Source organism: Electrophorus electricus, chromosome 11 (assembly GCF_013358815.1).
Source record: "Electrophorus electricus isolate fEleEle1 chromosome 11, fEleEle1.pri, whole genome shotgun sequence".
In the NCBI taxonomy this organism is placed as follows: Eukaryota; Metazoa; Chordata; class Actinopteri; order Gymnotiformes; family Gymnotidae; genus Electrophorus; species Electrophorus electricus.
In genome coordinates, this window is record NC_049545.1 from 11,597,501 (window position 1) to 11,617,971 (window position 20,471).

The 20,471-nt window shown below is 49.4% G+C and overlaps 1 protein-coding gene across 4 annotated transcripts in view; it reads left to right on the forward strand.

The window, feature by feature from the left end:
• The window catches only part of akt3a (v-akt murine thymoma viral oncogene homolog 3a), a 61,140-nt gene that overhangs the window by 33,028 nt on the left and 7,641 nt on the right, over positions 1 to 20,471 (forward strand). For all 4 annotated transcript variants that reach the window (XR_004776697.1, XM_035531841.1, XM_035531842.1 and 1 more), the window contains 8 exons: positions 8,551 to 8,676; positions 10,917 to 11,028; positions 12,405 to 12,549; positions 12,791 to 12,922; positions 13,298 to 13,363; positions 13,964 to 14,032; positions 15,074 to 15,196; positions 15,604 to 15,732. Coding sequence is in view for 3 of the 4 variants with exons in the window: in XM_035531841.1 (XP_035387734.1) it covers positions 8,551 to 8,676; positions 10,917 to 11,028; positions 12,405 to 12,549; positions 12,791 to 12,922; positions 13,298 to 13,363; positions 13,964 to 14,032; positions 15,074 to 15,196; positions 15,604 to 15,732 (902 nt within the window). In the remaining variant the exon portion in view is untranslated. The remainder of the gene's footprint in view (positions 1 to 8,550; positions 8,677 to 10,916; positions 11,029 to 12,404; positions 12,550 to 12,790; positions 12,923 to 13,297; positions 13,364 to 13,963; positions 14,033 to 15,073; positions 15,197 to 15,603; positions 15,733 to 20,471) is intronic.

A 20,471-nucleotide genomic window follows, 5' to 3' on the forward strand; every position in this document is an offset into this window, starting at 1 on the left:
GTGTGTGTGTGGTGGGAGGCCGAGTCTGGAGCAGGATGGACAATAGGAATGAGAGGCTCTTCTAGCCCTCAGCCCACCCCCTCCAACGCCAGCTGCCTCCCAGCGCTGCAGCCTGCCCCGGCGGACGCACTGCTGAATAAATAATAGCCGTCGGCCCTGCCCCTCGCTTAGAATGGCCATTGAGAGGCAGTGGGGCTGGCGAGAGTTCCTCGGCGAGCCCCGCACCTGTTCACCACTGGCCTGCTGCTGAGGCTCCAGGTCTCTCCAGCACCCTGAGCCCTGAGCCCAGCCGGGCCCTTTTAATGAACTCCACCGCAGTTGAGCGTGGCTATATTTAGCCCCCTCTCACACTAACCCCTCGAACCGCCACCAACCCCCCGCCCCACTGCTCACCACGTTCCGGAGGAAAGGGGTTCACTCCAGCTTCAGAGTCAGTGCTGACGCTGACGTTTAGCAGCTTTTGAGCTTTCCAACTCCAAATTAGCACCTCGTTCTTGCGCGGATGCTCTGGAATAATTGATCTTGGAAGTTGTGCCAGAAAGAGGGTTGGGGGAGTCTGGGGCTTTTGCTTAAATTCTGAAATTACAGAACTGTGTATTTGTCTGTGTTGTTTTAGTTGTTTTCTTCTCTGTCACACTGTTTTGAAGTACCGGCTTCGTGCAGCCTTGTTGAGCGGCTCGACATGCTGGGAGGAGAGTGCTAATCACTTGATCTCGCCGCACGAGTGCACGGACCTGCGCTGTGTGCATGCCCTACTGAATCAGCATGTCTCTGCTGAGGGAAGAGGGCGACCCCTACTGGCCAGTCCTGCCCCTGAGGGAGTACAGCTCCTAGTGTTCCCCTAGCTCTCTGGATGGAGACTGACATTTGGGCAGGACCCTGCCGGGTTCTTTTAACCCACAGGACAGTGCGGGCGTACAGTCTGTGGCTGCAGCCAGGGCAGTGGTGAGTTTTAAATACTGGAGGAAGGAACAGATGAAGATGAAAATGTTTGTTACAGGCAGGATTACACATCAGGGGAGTGTGTGATACTGTGTCTACATAAGGAGCGCTTGCACAAGGAGCCCAGCTCAAAGGGAAAAAAAGTTTCTTTGCTCTGAAGGATGTGGATTATTCCAAAGTAATATTACTCTAATATTACCCTTCAGCGCAACGTCTCTGCAGTGAGATACAGCCAAACCTCGTGGCCCAGTATTTTATTGCAGTAAAATTAACACTAAATTTAGCTGTAAGGAAGACGTGTAATGAAGGTGTTTCAGAGCGAAGGAAAAGGCGATCGACAGAAGACTCTAAGACTGTACATTCCTGCAGGTTAATTTTTGGACTGCAGGTTAAGACTGGACATTTCTCTTCCAGACATAAAGTTGAACACAGAATACTTTGAACCCGCCTTGACGGGACAGGATGACCTTGGACTTTATCGAGACCGGGCACAGGGCAGCGCATTTGCCCCGCAGTGAAACCCTGGAGTCTTATTTTCAGATCAGAAGCTGATCTTTGAGTGGAGCCCCGTGTGTCTGAAGCGCTGGAGTCCACTCCTACTTACAGGCCTCACGCAGCGGCTGCAGGAACACAGAAACGTGTGCAAGTTGCCACGTGAGACTGCCCAACCAGACAGCATGAGCGGATGCTTGCTGAGACGACGGCCACGGCAGCTTGCAGGCCCGGCCGTCGCCGCCGTAGCTCAGCGGCGACTGTGCGTTTTCTGCGAAGCCTCCTGGAGTTTTTGACTGCGAGGTCTTTTGATCGTGTGTGGCTTTGAAGGCGTATCATTAAGGAGTGAAAGAGACTTGGCGTCTCCCTATCCTGTCCCCCACCAAAACCAGAAACCACAGGAGCAGTGTAGCGTTTGCGCTCGAGGCAGTCGGGGCGGCAGAGGGGGATCGTTATCGCAGCGGCGGTTAGCGTTGGTATCTCTCCCCCACGCCACACTTCATGCACGCTGCCAGGTGACCTGCCCCTGCCATGGTGTACCCGAGACCTCCAGTGAGGATGATAGACTGCTGCAATGCCACTGTAGGCACCTCTCTGTTCCCTGGTCCTTCAGTATAGCAGCTGGGTACGGTCCTGTGCTCATAGACCTCTGTGTGAGTGGAAAAAAAGGTTAATCTTCCTCACTCTCATTTACATTTTGCTTTATTATATTTGACTAAAGAAATATAATGTGAAGAGAGATTAATAATTAGTTCCTTTATAAACCAACTAAATTCTGTGTCCGTGATTCTTATGTGAGGGTGAGTCTGAATGTAAGTGCTTGGGTGGCGCTGTGTGTGTGTGTATGTGTGTGTGTATGTGTGTGTGTGTATGTGTGAGAGAGAGAGCAGAGATCAAAGTGTCTTAGTTGAAGGTTGAAGGGGTGTTGAATATGCCACCTGTGCTGGTTGGGTGGTTAGAGGCTAGCCACACCTCTCACTGAAACACTCCAAAGAGAAACGGAGAGAAAAAAAGGGAATTAGAGCCTGCCCCCCCCCCCCCCCCCCCCACACACACACACACACACCCACCCAGAACTCAGATTACTGTAGTTGATGCTGATATTAATGCTGACAGTAACTGTAGGCCAGTGCCATCTAGTGGCAGATTGTTTGTGTGTGTTTGTGTGTGTTTTTCTGTGGGTGTGGATGTGCATGTGCAGGGGTCAATAACACTCATTTTATTAGGTCCAATGTTACATTCAGTATCCCTATTTTTTAAACCTTCAGCTTAAAAAAAAATCCTGCAAATGAAGCCTGTTTTCATTTGATGTACTTGTGTAGCTACAGTTTTCCATCCCTTGTCCCTTAAAATAAAAATCTTGGTCTCTTTGTCCTTTGCATGTGGTGTGTCATCCAGACTCTCGTTGCAGACAGCAGTAGGAGAGTGGCCCTGTGCTCTGAATGAATATACATTTGTGTGTGCGTAGTGTGCGTATGAATGGTCTCTTGCTTACATGTTTGTGAGCATATGTGTTCTGCGTGTGTGTTGTGCGCGTGTGTAATATATGCATGCGCGTACATGCACATGTACACATAATGTTGTTTGGCCCAGTGTTGCAGTTTGTTGCACCAGCAGGAGCTGCAGCGGCACCAGGAGACCAGGCTGTGTGCAGCTGCCGCTCTCTGCAGGCCTCCCGGGACAGAGTCCCTCATCTCCCTCACTCCCAGCACCTTTGTGCCCCTTTTGTCTGCAGCCTGCTCCCCTCCGACTAGTCCCAGCTCTCCGTCAGGCATCTGTATGTGTGTTACCGGATGACGCCGTGACAGAGCTGAACCAGTTGACTTTTTCCGCACTGTTACACAGGCCCAGCGGTGGTGGAGCAGCACGGAGGGTCCCAGGGGTGGCAGCGTCTCTCACTGGGGGGGAGTTAGAGTACTAGTACACACATGCGTACACGCGCACACACTCAGTCCTCCGGTATGGTAATGACGCTACAATCCACAATGCAAGTGGAATGGCTTGAGTCAGCTCTGGATTGCACACAAGTTGTCTGAGAGCCTTTTATTAAGTCCACGGCTGTAGGTACTGCTGGCTTTTAGAGGACATATAGAGGGGAGACACACACACACACACAAACACACACAGACACACTCATACCAACAAATGTATCAGACCAGCGTACTCCATTCTTGAGCCCACCTGTTTGTGACAGTTTTATTTTCCACGTGAGCCTCCGCGGCCTCGTTGTCTCACACACGGCGACTGCCTGCTTCTTCTGGTCCCCGCAGACGTCTGTGCTCACTTTCACATCCTGAAGGAGGCACTTCAGAGCCTTCGTGCGCCTCTGTGGGAGGGTGATCCCTCAACTCCGTTCACCACTCGTGACCCAGGCGGCAGTGAACAAGGGGAGCAGTCCGCACCGTCACGGCTGGCCGTCTTAAGTGGTGACATGACCTTCGTCTGGATAAGGGGATCAGGGCTTAAGTCTTTGTGGGCAATTCGGGCGAAAATGCCACAAATCCCCGGAGCTTTGCGAGCCGCTAAGTATTGTCACTTTTCCTCCACCCCCTCGTCTTAGCCAGGGCCTGAAACTGCACTTGACAGTTACACAGCTGCAGCTGCTTCCCAGCAGAGCTGATTAGTGAGTCTGTGCCTCTGTCTCTCCTGGTGTTGGTCACATTCGGCGAAGTACAGTTACGTAAAGCAGGGAAGTGAGTCATGCCGAGGAAGCCGATTTTCCCGGCCAGTTTCAGTTGTCGGGTAAAGTTTCTGCCTCTTGGTCGCTGCCGTTTGCTCGTCCAGTAAAGGAGATGTTAATGCTGCCATGCTTTCATCTGCCCAGTTCTTTTGGAAAGTGGAGAGAGTTAGGGGAAAAAAAACACGATTGTTTACTCGCACCGACTCACCACGCTACACTTTTAGATGTATGTGCTTGATCTGCGGCTCGGGGAGGGGGGTTATTTGCTCCACAAGGGACGCGGAACGTAAAGGGAAGTCTGTGCCTCCTGGAGACAGCCGTCCGGCAGCCCGGCACGGGCGGCGTGCCCTTTACGCCACAGCGAGAGGTGCGCGGACCTGCTGCTGCTGGTAAAAACAGCCCGCGGCCGCGCGTCACTTGGGCGAGGAGCGGCAGAAGCCGTGGCACGAGAAAGCCCGCGCGAGCACGGAGCTCTTGCCAGCCTGCCCAGCGGGTGGCCAGGGATTGCAGCATTATATATGAAAACACCCTAAATGTGCAGAAACTCTTCGTTTCTGTGCAGATGAGTCAGAGAGAGGGTGTGTGAGAGAGAGAGAGAGAGAGGGAGGGAGGGAGAGAGACGGAACCCACACTGCTGCTAGCGCTGCCAGCCGGCTAAAGCAACTCTGTTCGTGCTCCATCTCCGTCGGCAAGCTGCCGCCATCCGCACCGAACCCAGCGCACCTACGGCTCGCCTCTAATGCTGCCCACGTCGTCAGGCGCGTGCCGGAGCCCGGGCGGCGCTGGAGCGGCTGTGCCCGCCTGTGCCCAGGCGAGCTGGTGCCGCTTGGAGCGCCCAGCGTGTGCTGGAACGCGGCAGGCCGCCTCTCCCAGGGCACCCATCACATGCCCATCTTTAAGCCATCTGCAAAGCAGAGCAGTCCCAGCCAAAGCATTAAATTAAATCCTTGTTTGGGCTGATTAACAAATGGCCTTGTTTTTTTCGTGTTCGTTTTTTGTTTTTTTCCCTCTCTCTCTCTCTCTCTCTCTCTCTCTCTCTCTCTCTCTCATCCCCTCTTCCTCCTGTCCTGCCGAAACTCGGCCGTGTCAGGAAACATCGCGGGAAAAGCAGGCCCGAGTTTTTCCAAACTAGGCTCCAGAGCGGATTGGAGATGTTTTGAGGGGTGGTTTACTCAAGAACGCGTCTGTCTGGAACCGTCCTGTCCAACTCCCTGTCTCACAGGCGTCCGGCTGTCACAGACCACAGACAAATGAACAATTAATCTGGGCTTGTAATTGAATGGCACCGTGTATGATATTTTAATTGTGTAATTGGAGCCGTTCGGAATTCGGAACTTAATGGGAGATTGGTTGTGGGAAATTAGAAATTTCCTCTGCATATTTTCAGACTCCACACCCAGATATTATTAGTGGTACAGCCATGATTTGTAATGGAAGGAATATGGTGTAGAAACTGTTCGCTTTATACAAGCGTTCAGCAAACCTGAGGGGCTGGTCGCGGTGGGCCCCTCCAACTAGAAAATCAGCTCTGCTTCCTCCACCATTTCCTTCTACTAATAACAGGGTGTTTGGCAACTAAACCATCAGGCTTCACTGTTTTACACACGTTTGTCTCTTCTTGCCCCACTGATGTTTAGGCTGAGGATTGAGAAACTTTGGCCGTGCGGCCCGTCGTAAGGTCCCATTTGGCCGTGAAGTTACTTTCGGATTTAACCCGTACCATTTATGTTCTCAGTTCACCCATTTGCATCCGTCTCTCTATCCTAAATGTCACGCAAACTTTCTCAACTCCACCCAACTTTCTTCCGCGTGACACAGTAGTGACTCGTCCTTCCCGCCCGTGCCCATTAATTGATTTATTAGTGTTATTTTAGACAAGGTTCTTATGACCAGCTGCTAGGCAGAGACAGCGTGCTCCTGTCAGCTCATGCCCTTCTGCTTCCATCTCTCCCCCCATCCCTTCTTCTCTCTCTCTTTTTTTTTTTTTTTTTTTTTTTTTTTTTTTTGCGGAAAGGCGCTTCTGCCTCTGTTCAGCTGCTCCCTCCTACCCGTCGACTCTGCCGCCTCACCGAGGCACGGCGGCGAAGACCTCCGTCTCCTCAAATTAACATGAGCAGGTGTTTTTCTCTGATGTGTTAATTAAGAGAAGCTGGTGTCATTATGCTTTAAGTGGATGTTACAAATAGAACATGTTGTTTATTTTCTCCTCTGATGGAGGGAAAAAAAAAAGTGATCAGAGCTGTCACCGAGGCCCGCGTGTCACTAGCTGGAGAGAGCGACTAATTACCGGGAGTTCAGAATCAGAACGCACACGTCTGGGGATTCTCAGGCTTGTGCACACTCATACGGCTACCAGATTGTCTGTCTTAGCAGATCTTAGAATTTGTGGGCAAGAAAAACTTCTGATGGTATAGTTTGGAGGATGGATACTGCAAGTTTGAGCGTACATCTAGGCAGGCCCGTTGATGTTCAAAGGGAGAAACTGGTGTCGCTTCTTTACGTAAGGTACAGAGACGGGGGCAAGGTGTGTCTGAACTGAAGAGTTTCCTGAGCATGTTTTAGCAAACCCTTAGCCAACATGTACACAAGTCTTCACCTCAGTTTCACCTAGTAACGTGCTGAGTTGAAGATGTGACTGCTTCCACTTAGTCTCTCAGTGGAAGAGGGTATTTTCACTATTTACATGAATGGCCAAACATTCATAACAGTATCCTTCTCCTTAGAAAATAAGACTGTGTCATTATCGTCTCTGAAGCATTGTTGATAAACAGATAATTATGACTCATAACTTAAGTAATAGTTTCATCATCTGTCTCTTGTAACGGATCCTTAAAAGGTAGTTTTCACTAACACAGTGTAAAACTCCTTTTAATGCCAGTACTATGTGGATCACATACATACACATATTGCCACAGCTTAGCTGCATTTTTCCAACTCCAGGTGTGACCAGCTGCTGTCACTGAGCAAAAGGGGACAGAGACCCTCCGTCCGTTGGCCAACAGGGGCCATTCTCATTAAACCATGTAAAATGCAGAATGCCGACCATTTTACGGGGAGATTGAACCTGTCCAGCCTGTCCCATGTCAGGATGGGAAAATGGTCCCAGAGGTTGGTGTTTCTGTAACACTGCCCGAAATGTGCCAAGGGTGATTTAATATCTAACCATGATTTATCAACACTTTTACAGCTGGATGGGTCTCAGACTGATCAGGTGGCATGCAAATCTGAATCAAGATTTGAGTCAATTCGAATGGGGCTTTGAGTAAACTCGACTGGAGTTTTGAGCGAATTCGAATAGAGCTTGGCTGTGCAACTTGAGTATTAACCCTTTACGCACATGACATGAATGCCCAACACGTCTCACTCAGTGTACGGACGTGACGTGCATTAAAGGTTTTGGTGGCTGCTGTTGAACACTAGCAGCAGGAAGGTGTGTGCCTGCATGTGGGTGGGTGTATATGCATGCACACGCGCGTGTGTGTGTGTGTGTGTGTGTGTGCGCGTGGGTGTGCGCTAGGTCTGGCCCCCTGCATGGTGTTGTTGACACCCTTGTAATCCTGCTGTTGATTAGACTGAGCATGCTGTTGCACCAGAAGTTTTGCATGGTAATGCATCGTGACCAGCTGTTCAGCAGATGTTGTTTTTTGTCACTTCAGTCGGGAAGGGTTAAAGGTTTCCCACCCAGCCCCTCTGGGCACTTGCTGACCCCCCCAAGGCTACGGGACTTTTCCCTGCGACCATACCCATCCCGGTTGCATGGGTCCTGGGATCGGCCCACTCCAACACCTGCCCCTGCTTTAAGCCAGATGATGTTTGCGCTGACGTCAGCATCGGTGGCGGTCAGCATGTTTTTTGGCGCATTAAGGATATAAGCCTGGTGTTTGGTCAGTGATATGAGAGTCAGCCCTCATTAGCAGATGTAGTTCTTACATCCTGCTATTTAGAAATTAATAAAAGATTTCAATCTGGTGGCAGAAAGGGAGGATATATTCTCCAGATATTTTACCAAATAGATCTGTGCATTTATTCACAGAGGACCTAACCGCTGGAAACTAAATATTGTAGATGTTGAACTAGCAACAAATGCTAGAATAAATTCACTTGATATGAAGTAGAAAATATAAACATATATTTCATGTACTATGAGAGCATATGGTAATAAATGTTTACTATGTTCCAAAGCCATAAACACCATTTCCATCTTAACACTGAACAGGAATGTGCCTTTGAAAGAAGGGACATACAAGTTTTTTTTAATAATTTAAATAATTACATTTTAAATATAAAATTAAATAGTGTCTGTATAAAAATGGATTTTAATACATCTTGAGCTTCTAATTGCAAATACTAATTAAGGATGATTAGTGTTCACTACCCGAATATATCAGTAATGGTTGAATTCATACCTGTGTTTCTGTGTATTTGCATATCGGCAGGTGAATACATCAAGAATTGGAGGCCGCGCTACTTTCTGCTGAAGACCGACGGCTCCTTCATCGGGTACAAGGAGAAGCCCCAGGACGCTGACCTCCCCTACCCTCTCAACAACTTCTCAGTGGCGAGTAAGTGAGAGCAGTGCACTCAGACACTTCAGCATTCTGTCAGCGAAGGCTGTCCCCTCGCCTACAGGACTAGCTGCAAATAGAGATGGGCCATCTTGCACTTAAATTAGTGGACATCTGTGGATTCACTGATCAATTAAATTCTTAAACTGGCGCTGCTTACATGGTGCTAGCGTGCTAATGTGAACCTTTTGCTGTGATTGTCGGTTCACCCGATGCACCTGTACAAGAAATAAATGAATAATTATGGACCAGTAAAATAGTTATTTAAATACATGCCGCACACAGATTGCAGCGTTTTAATACAGTATTGTGCGCCAGTAGCTGTGACTGGGGTTGAAAGTCTAAAAGGTTCATTAAACTACTTAAGATTACTGTCATGCCTGCATATTGAATATTGCAAAACGTAATGGAAAACAAGCAAAAGCAGCTCTTCCCGAACGTCGCTGCACCAACAAAACATTAATAGTGATGTAGTTCAGCACGCCTGTAACATGCAGTAGTTCTCGGTGGGGAGCCAATGGAAAACAAAAAACTCCTACCAACACATGCGACCTCTGCCACACGCCTAGAAATAGAGGCAGAGCTACTGTGTTTGTGCCGGCCCCCGGCGCGCCATGCAGGGTATCCGGCCCCGAGAGCTGGCTCTCGGGCGTGGGGAGCGGGCCGTTCTCCGTCTCTCCATCCGTCAGGAGGCCCGGCCAGGTTTTAATCTAAAGCCTGGAAGAGAGAGGGGTGGCCATACATCCGGCCCGGGCTGTTTGGCAGGGGGAGAGGATTGCCACATCTGTTGCAGAAAGCTGGGAGGCCAGGTGGTGGAGGGAGGCTGATAGTCGCATGTGCTGTTTGAGGTGCTGGCCCCCTATCCCCCTCCCTGCCATGGCCCGAGCTGCTACCAACCCGCCTGCCTGCCTCCGAACCGCTCGGACTCCGAACCGCTCTCTGTTTCTCCCTTTCTCTCTCTCGCGCGCACTCACACACGCACAACCATTCTCAAGCTGAAGTTACCAACTGTGATACCTTATAACATCCCTCTACACACACACACGTACGCACACACGCGCACACACGTACGCACACGCGCGCACACACACACACACACACACACACACACAGAGGCCAGACATGCATCTGGCCACCTGGAAGTACAATCAATATTCACCAATTAATCTTTTAAAAAATCCCAGCGTTTAGAACCTTTTCTGCCATGTATAGTTAATTGTTTTCTGTTTAATGAATGTATAAAGCAGAACACAAACAGTAGCAGGTCACCTTGCATTCCTTTTTAAAATTCATTATTTTCATATATTATATTCATTTCAGATGATTTTTCTCTGAAGCACGCATGCACAATTGTGAAGTTTTAAGTGCACGCTCGTTCTTTTGAAAGTCTCTCGGTTGTAGTCAGCCCTAATTTGCAGCAAAGCAATTGCCATGTTTGTCTCCTGATGTTTTCTGAACTTGGCACCCTCTCAACCTTATTTTGGACTTGAGGAAGCCTTAAAGCACACCACCGTCGGTGGAAGTCGCAGCTTCTGGCCTGTTTAATTGGCGCGCTCGCTCTCCTCCGTGGCTCTTGCTCCAGGCACAGCTCGTCATCTGTGATCCTGCGTGGCGAGGCAGACAATGCTGCCGGCTCTGCTCCAGCTCCTCCTCAGGTGTCACATTCCGGCTGCTGTGACCTTGTTTTCCTGCTTCCACCCGGTGCCTCTGCGTTTTTCCTGAGAATGGCCAGGTGGGGGCGCAGGAGAGCGAATTATCTGAATGTAGGCCGCGGCGCCCGCTCACAAGGCAGCCGCGATGGGCTGGCTGAAGGCGTGTGACCCCGAACCCCACCCCGCCCCCGTCCGGCGGACTGGCAGGCGTAGTCATCACCACCACTCCCCGCTAGCAGAGATGCATCAGCCTCGTTGAACAGAGCAGAGACGAGTCCCCTCTTACAGTGAAACAGCTGGTGTGGTAGACAAGAATGCTTTTAACATGATGACTCCCTCCTTACCCAACACACAGCCTCTCTCTCTCTGTGTGTATCATATTTGTCTCTCTGTGGTGTTGTGTGGTCTCCTGTTGCCCCCCACCCTCTTCCTCCTTCTGCTAATGGCTATTTGTTTTGACACAAACTCCTCACTCCACTGCTGCTCACACGGTCACCTGCAGCTGACCAAACTGACCTCACTAAGTACACGGACGGAACTCTAGGCTGCGTTCTCAGCTTCCTCTCGGTTGAACCGCCTCTCTAGAATGCCAGCTGATGAAAACCGAACGGCCAAAGCCCAACACGTTCATCATCAGATGTCTCCAGTGGACTACAGTCATTGAGAGGACCTTCCATGTGGACACTCCAGAGGAAAGGTGAGCTCAGTCCCAAAAAAACAAACAAACAAAAAAAAACCTTTGTCTTAACAGCCGAAAGTCTAGAGTTCTTATGAACACAGCTTGCTGCTTCATCACGGAGAAGTGGTTTGTGTCACAAACGCAACCTTCAACAAGATGTTTATTCTGTCATCACTTGAAAAGAAGCGCTGGCCTGCATCCTCCAGCTGTTTCTGTCTCAGCAGGAATGATGGGTAGTTAGAGATTCAGGAAGGCTGTTGGATAGTGGGCGGGGCTTCGTGCAGTCTGCAGGTCACTCACCATGAGCAGCAAATCACTGCGGCGATCGGCACGCTCATAGTGTTATTATTTGACGTGCGAAAGGCGAAATGGTGGGCTTCTGCAAAAACAAACGCAACGCGGAGGGAGCGCGGAGTGTGTTGTGCTTGCAGTTGATATTAAAGATCGTAATTCAATTTAAATGAGATTAGAGAAAGAATTATTAGAAATACCAAGCACTTACATTTACCTACATAAGGACACGTACTGCGCCTCACACACTCCTAAATCCCATAGCCCCTCCCCGTACACACCTCTCCACAGGAGTGGGTCCCCACGCACTGGCAGATGGCCAGCGAATGGCAGCTCTACACCTGAGCAAGGAGAAGGTGGCAGCAAGTGGACTTGTGCCAGAATGTAGTTTTCTTACAAAAAAGAAAAGGCAAAAAAAAAAAAAAAGCCTGCCCTGCTCATGGCCGTTCACACGCAGGCTTTAGGATTCTGATCCTAAAAAACCCCTTAACATTTTGTCAGATTCGCTTGTCGAACTCATCATCTTGCCACAGACACTTAAAAGGTTGCCTGCGAGCGCCAGCTACTGTTCTGAGTTTATACCCTGACTGTTAATTTTGCTGTGCGCCTACGTCTTCCGGCGCGTGCCAGGAACCGGAATGACACGACCTGCTGGCGAGACAATGACGTACAGCAGGCCGTTTCCGAGATGAATTCATCATTATTAAACACACACATGCTCTGCAGCCGGAATGCACCATTGATTCTGCACAGCAGATGTTGTGCTGCGCGACAAATGAAAACTCAATGGAGGGAGACACAGTTTGCAGGGACGATGGCTACCCCAGCCTTCTCCCGTTGTACCGGTCGTGTTTCTCCAAACACTGCGTGGCCTCACACATCAGCAGAGTGATTTGCCCAGGCCTCTTTGGCAGAGAGTGCTTAGAAGCTAGTTTATGAATAAGCTGTCCTATCGGGTCTGCTGCGTGCTCCTTTACAACAATCCTAAAGTGCTCTCTAAGTTCCAAAACTGTGGTTTTCAAACAAAGGACCTTTCTTGGACACATCTTCGGTGTTTTAGCTCACGGCTGTGCTTTTGTGTGCGCGCGTGCTCATCCTCTAAGGGACGAGTGGACAGAAGCAATCCAGACGGTGGCAGATAAACTCCAGAGGCAGGAAGAGGAGCGTCTCCAGTGCAGCCCCACCTCCCAGATAGACAACATCGGCGAGGAGGAGATGGACGTCTCCATCAGCCACCACAAACGCAAGGTAACCCCATGACCTGGCCTCCTGCTCCCTGACCCTAATCACTCGCCCTGCTGGAAAATAGCAGCATTACCATTAAAGGCTTCACTTGGAGACAACGGGTAGTTTTAATTCACTTACATTCAGAATATTTTGATGTCATCATATTGTAATATTATAATGCCCGTGCTTATAAGGTAGATGGACTTTTACCTGCACTCTACTATTTTGTCACATAATTCACACATGGCTGTTCTTGTTGCAGACCATGAATGACTTTGACTATTTAAAACTTCTGGGAAAAGGCACTTTTGGCAAAGTCATTCTCGTAAGAGAGAAGGCCAGTGGGAAATATTACGCAATGAAGATTTTAAAGAAAGAGGTTATTATAGCAAAGGTAGGCTGCATTATTTTGGCATTTCAGTAACTAATGTTAAAAATGTATGTTTTTTTAAAAGTACTTATTACTTTCATACTGTTCAGACAGGTAAAAAGTTTTTAATCTTTTTAATCCACCAAGAAGTCAAGTTATAGTAGAGTAGTAAATATTGTAATTATGTCAGATGCACCAAACAAGGCTCTGACCCAAAGCCCTACCAGACTTGGTCTATTATTAACTGAAGAATCTTACTGGGTTCCACCATACTGGAGTGCCAACGTATATGAGCAGACTGCACGGAAACCCTCTGCTGGGTGACATGTTGCTGGGTGACATGTTGCTGCATATAAACCCTCAGATGGGTCTGTTCTTTCCCCTGTCGTACTGCTGCAGGATGAAGTGGCTCACACGCTCACTGAGAGCCGTGTGCTGAAGAACACCAGACACCCATTCCTGACCGTGAGTATGCCCCGCCCCATGCCACACCCCCTGCCCCGCCCTGCCCCGCCCTGCCCCGCCCCCTCAAACTGCTCACCCCACAGCACAACACCCCCCGCCACTGCGCTCACGCCCGCCTCTCATCTAACACGCGATTGTGATCTCCCCAGAGCCTAATTACAATGTAGAGAATAAACTGTTAGAAATTAGCAGCCCAAATGTAGCCACGCATCTGTTAGGAAGTCGCTGGCGAGAGGTAATTTCACCGACGTTCCAGATGCTGTTGGGTGGCACATTTGATTCCCAGCAGGAGAAAAAAAACAATTTCTCCAGCACGAGCGCAACACTGCTGCCTCGTCACCTTGACCCGGTGTCGGCTCTGAGGTTCAGGGCCCGTGATGAAGAACAGCTTTCCTGCTCCACAGTGCTAGCCCTCTTCACCGGGCTCACGGGAAAACATGAGACTTTAGCACATGTTTAGAAAAGATACATCTTTCTCAACATACATCTCACACGTGTTTGCAATATGCTAAGTTGTTGGGTGTGTGTGTGTGTGTGTGTGTGTGTGTGTGTGTGTGTGTTTTTTTTTTCCTAATGGTGTGTGTCTGCCTGCTGGTTTAGTCTTTGAAGTACTCGTTCCAAACGAAAGATCGACTCTGCTTTGTGATGGAGTATGTCAACGGAGGAGAGGTATGTATGTGCCGTGTGTGTGTGTGTGTGTGTGTGTGTGTGTGTGTGTGTGTGTGTGTGTATGTTTGAATGTGTGAGGGTATGAGTTTTGCTGTTACCCTTAAACCCTCTTGGTGTTGACTGTTAAAATCCTGCAGTTGCATTGACGTGCTGTGTAGCTTCAGCAGATGCGTGCAGCTGCTCCCATCCCTTTTTGAGGAACTTTCCGTCTTGACATCACTGGCGCCTGTCCGAGCGCAAGCCTGCCGTCTATGGGCTCCGCTTCCCACAAATGAAATTCCACCACCGACAGCGCTTGGTTAATCAGGGAGGCGGCAATCTCACTCTCATTCCCCCGGCCCGCGGTGTCACCTGCTCCCCCCGCGGGTACAGCCAAGGCCCCTCACCTCCGTGCGGGCCCGGCCCGCCGCAGTCTGCCCGCCTTTCAGCCCTGCCACGTTCACAGCTGCCAGGGCGCTGATGAAGGCACACCTGTCCTGCACCCCCCCCCCCCCCGGCCCCCAATCACCCTGCCACTTATCAGAGGGCCTGTTAGCGCTCCCCGGACAGCCATATTCGACCTCTTCCCACAGCAATTAAACAGCAGAGCCTCCCCGCAGAGCCGCCTGGTAATTTGTCGGAGGCGCGCGAGCAGAGGAGAGGTCCACGGCCGTTTGACAGCGACACCTTCACATCTGACTGGGGAGAAGAGACCGGGGGGGGGGGGAAATACTCCCCCTCCCGGCCCCCGAAAAATGAGGTAGATGATTGCGGAGGAGGGGAGTTCCTGCCACTTTGATGGGACGTTAGCCTGCGAGCACGCGAGCGCTGCCTTTAACGAGATTGGTGTATTGATTAAAATGCTGATTTAACAGGCCGCGCCGTCCTCTCTGCGGAAGGCTGGGGATGATGTGCCAGCTGCTGTCTGGGTTCGCCGGGCGTCCTCCGAGGGCCCTGCCATCTATCATCTCAATATGGCGATGGGAGGCAGTTTGTGTTGTGTTAATTTCCTCCAATAAATCAGTAATTATTGCAATCCTGTCCCTGCTGTTTATCCTGCAGCTGTTTTTCCATTTGTCGAGAGAACGGGTGTTCTCAGAGGACCGCACGCGTTTCTACGGCGCCGAGATCGTCTCCGCCCTCGACTACCTGCACTCCGCCAAGATTGTGTACCGGGATCTCAAGGTAAACAACAAATAAATAAATAAAACCGGAGAGGAAAGCAATCATGCAATTTGGAAAGGCAGTTCAATTCCTAAGCACTGCCTTCATTTCGGCATGTGGCGTGGGACATGGAAAATGTAATTAAAAGCTGTGGAGTTTGAAGGGGTTTTTTGAGTGATATCAAACTCTGGCAGCTGTGGAAGATGACACAGGGTTTCGCTTGCAGCCTTGGACTAGGCCACTGGTAGTGGTGCCAAGAAACTTGAAAAACGACTTAGCCATTAAAAACGAAAGGTTCAGTAGCTGGAAGTTCTTTTCAGTAAATGGTTTATTCATGCCGGCACCAGTATGTACTCCAGACCATTTGAGCAGGCAGTGTTTTTGAGAAATGCAATAATGCTCATTCTTTTTCTTTTTTTCTTTTTCAGCTGGAGAATCTTATGCTTGATAAGGACGGCCACATTAAGATCACAGACTTTGGTCTGTGTAAAGAGGGAATCACTGATGCTGCTACTATGAAGACCTTCTGTGGTACGCCAGAGTACCTGGCGCCTGAGGTAACCAGATCGCTCGCCTCCTCCACTGCTGCCTGAAGGCAAAATGCACAAACGTTACACAACACAATCAAGTCTACCACTCCGTGCAGTGATGTGAAAGAGCCCTAATTAATCTGGAAGGAACCTGTAACACAGAATTGTTCCCTACAGTCCTCGAATTCCCAACATCCTTGAAAGAGCTCTTTATTTTGTATTTGATGAAATACCTGCTTTTTTAAAATTAGGTAAAACATATTTTATTAATTATTTTTCAATAAGTCATTCATTAGTTCAAATGTGTTATGCTGACTGGCAGACGTAAAGGCACAGACCTGCCCCTGTTCTTTGCGGACCATTGACCGCTAGCTTGTGTGGGCTTTTTTTTTGGCACAACGGCAGCAAAGTCACTCGCCGGTGCCGCGGTACGTGGCGCACCGACGCCGAGGGAAATGCCAGGGCCCCGGTTGACTGCCATGCCTGTTTGCCTTTGTGGTGGAGTAAGGAGGTGTGCGATTTGACAACAACGCCGCCTCGTTTTCACAACAAGCCCTTCTCCTTGCGCGCAGCGCTGTGAGTCAGCGCGCGTATGCGGGCCTGTCCAGTCACACCTCGTGCGCCCGCTTCAGCACACAGCCACGCGAGCGGACAGGGAGACGCCGCCATCACGCGCCACACACGGCCGTTCGCTCAATTAGCAAAGGCTAACCCTGGGCGAAGCATATGGGCTGTAGATGTACTGTAAGGATCTGACAGCATCATGGAGCCCTCCCAAGCTGTTTAGAATGCCATGGCGTGTTGTCTGAATTACGATAAAGCGTCAGGCTTTTTTTTTTCTTCTTCTTTTTTTTTTCCCCCGAACGAACTGGACGCTATTTGAAAACGCGACGTGTTTGGTTTAAGGACGCCGTGCTGTTTCCCTACACACCCCCGCACACGCCCACGCGGCCCACGGGCGCTCGCCCGGCCAGCCACGCGCGTGCTCGCGCGACAGCCAGGGAGTTTGTTTTTGAACCGACGACGTGATCGCGCAGACCTCATGATGCTCGCCGCAGCAGTGAATGACGCCGCTCTGCAGCGCGGCCCGCACGGAACAATAGTCGCGCCTCCCGGGTCCAGCCACGCGCAGGACACCCAGAGTGCAGCGGCTAAATCCACGTTTATGGAGATCGGGAGCGGAGGGGTTGGTGGACCGGGGGGGTGGGGTGGGGGGGGGTATAGATTCCACTCGAAAAAGTACGGAAGACAATTTGGCGCGGCATTTTGTTTTGCTGAGCCTGGCCGCTGTGCCAGGAGATGATTTGAGTGTTGGTTATTTTTCACAAGAGTATGTGATTGCACAAAAAAGTAGACGCTAAACAGAGGCAGATGGTGGCAGATGGGGGAGGTTGGAAGAAGGTGGCTGGGAAACCTGGAAATCTATACCGCCGTACTGGTGTAAAAATAACAGAGCTCTGCCTGAGCCAGCCAGCCAAGTTCCAGAGATGCAAAGTAGAGGGGGGATTAAAGAGAGAGAGTGAGAGAAAGAGAGGGAGGGAGGGAGTGGAGGATGAGAAGAGGATGAGTAGAGGAAGATTTATTTTCTTTGGGGGTTACAGAAGTGAATAATGGAATGGTTTTAGTAAGTAAAACGCGTTGGCCTTCACTAAAATCTAAAAGTGCGTAAATGAAAGTCAACATTCAACTTCATGCTTTATTACGCTCTATTAATAACATTTTATTATTTTATCAAAATGTATTTGATCTTGGTTTCAGAAGGTGCCAATCACCTGCATTTTAGCTAATTATTTTCATTATTTTTGTAGCTTATCGAAAAAAGGTGGCTCATAGCATGATATGAGATACAGAACGCGAGTTGAAGCAGTTTTAGTTACACAGATGGAAATTGCCATTTACACCACACAGGCTATGTGTTAATGAATGAATGAACGGAGCCTGATGTATAAATATGGAGCTAGTTCATGTATGTTTGTATTCATTTGTGTGCATGCACAAAAGATGTCCTCCATTCCATTCCTATCCATGTATATGTGTTTGTGCATATGGTGTGTGTGTGTGTGCATGTGTGCGCGTGCATGTGTGAGATTACGTGTGTGTGTGTGTGTGTGTGAGATTATGTGTGTGTGTGTGTGTGTGTGTGTGTGTGTGTGTGTGTGTGTGTGTGTGTGAGAGAAAGAGAGAGATTGTGTTGCCCAGCCAAGATGGGATAAGCTGATGGAGGCTGTGTGTTCCACTGCCCTGCTGGGGAGCTGTGCTGGTGGAGCCGCGGGCTCTCTGTCCCACTCCATCCCCAGCCAGCCTTGCCAAGGGCCCAGTCCTGGGAGCAGCAGCCCTGCCACATGGCTGTCCGAGCAGGGGCCTGTTCCTCCCCCGCGGCCGCTCCTCCTCGCCTGGGGCTCTGGAACAGGGGGGACCCCAACTGGCTCTGTGTGTATTAATCGCATCCCTGCCTGCAGCCGAGCTGCTCGCACCCGCTCCCAGGACAAACAGCCTGCTCCCTCCTCTCACACGTAAACACACACACACACAAACACACACAGAGCAGCTTTCACATTCTTCACAGAGCGTACAGTCCTTGCGCATTCTCACACCCATGCCCTGTAAGTATACCAAAGCACACAGAACAAGTATTCATGCACGCGTTGTCTGTCGGGGCGTTTTGGCTCTAATGCGTTTCATCGGGTTTATGAAGTTTGAAATGTTCCCAGTTGTAGATTATGACCGTAGCACACACACTCACTCTCTCTCTCTCTCTGTCTCTCTCTCTCTCTCTGTGTGTGTGCGTAAGACTTGTTGAATAAGACTTAAGACTTAAGGCACTGAGCAGCCTGTCCCTACAGCCTCTGCTCTACTGTGTGCTCTGGTTGCTGAGGGCAGGTTGGAACTTCTGATGCTTTTCTTCTCCGGCCTCCAGCCAATGACAGTATACTGTACACCAACACTGCAGGTGGCTCCTTATACACACACACACACACACACACACAGAGCTCATGCACCTTTGAACTGAATGGAGATACATGCTGATGTGCTCAGAGCAGTTTTTCACATTATGGGACTGATGCTATTTACGGTATAAACTGGTGTTGATGATTTTAGTTTTCATCACCATTTGCAAGGTCTATTTTTAATGCACACTCAAACCAACCAAAAACTGTGATACATCACAGCGTTTAATGTATTTTTCCATTTCTGACCATATGCAGAAATGAGACTCAATTTAGAAACCAGATGGAAACTTAATATTTTGGTATTTATAGAGTGATAATTAAAAAAAATTTCAAATTATCATAATGGATCCTTGCCAATATTAACTAGCTTTTCTGTTTAAAAACCTCTCCTTGCCTATATCCTTTTCTTCTGTATAATGCTGAGATATTAAACTTGTGACAAAATAAGATGCAGAACGCATCATTTGTTAATCTTAATCAAAATATTTACCTTTACACTACTTATACTGCAGAAGGGTGCGTTATAAAATACTTTCCTAACAAGATGTTTATTGTGTTCTGTGAGCATCACAGTCCCTCCCAGGCACGCTACATGAGTGTTCTGTGAATGAAAATATATTGACATAATCCAACAAACATAAACTTAGTCAAAATAATGCAAAGTGTTTTAACTATGAAATGACAGAAGGAAGTGCAATATGTAGAAATATAATCACAGTATAATTGCAATATTGCCTTTTTTCCATATCATGCAGCTCAAGATGATAGAGGTATCTGCAATTTTGATGCAGTCTTGCGCTTAATTGGAGTTTAGCTGCAACTTAGAGCATTGTAGTATCCAGAGCAGAGTTTTTTTATTTGTCAGACGTGACCCACGGGGCTTCACACTGTGTCTACACTGTCTCCTGGATGTGTCCACACTCTCCTGGAGCCCACTGCTCTCCCCATAATCAGGCTGCTAGGGAGAGGAGCAGGGGGCACCTCTGTCTCACGTGGCCCTACCTGCTCTTTAAGATCAGAGAGGAGGCATCATTATCACTCCACTCCTAGCATATGCTTAACTGGCCCCCGGCCAGGCAGTCTTGTCATTAGTCAGACATATTAATCAGGAAGCTCCCTCAGAAGGAGCTATCTTATGCCTGCTTTCGGCCACCCCAGCCCAGCGAGATGTGCGTCGTGTGTGTGTGTGTGTGTGTGTGAGACCTCAGCGAGAGCTTCCATGCTTGCGGGCCCGACAGCGTGGCTTTGATCCAGCGGTGCGCAGGCTGGGGCCGGCATGTCCTGGATTTGTGGCGGCTGGCGTGTCCGAGTGCTGTGACCTGTGGCCTGCGACCCAGGGCACTACCCCGCACAGAGCGAGCTGCTGGATGCCGTTATCCACAGCAGCGTGCAGGGTGGAGGGAGCGTGTTCACACAGCAGTGCCATGTTTAGCCAGGCTCCGTGGAGCACTGCCATCCGCAGCTTTCTACCACTCTGCGCTTGTTTACACCAGTCATTCAATTCTGTGTGCAATGGTTCATATTGGCTGTAATAGCCCAACGATGGACCTTGTTTAAAGGAAAGTCTTCACTGTGTTGTATACTGCAGAGACAGTTTCTCCCTCACTGCACATGGTGCTATTATTTTCCCATATTTACCCTGCAGTGTATGGAGATCTGGCCTTCTAACCAGTAAGTAGTGCGTGGGTCCATGCTGCTTATGTTTACATCCATACTTTTAGAACAACAAGGTTAGAGGAAAAAGATGTTCACACTCAAAAGTTCTTATGAAAGAAACATGTTGTATGGAACAGAAGTGACTAATGGAAATGTGTG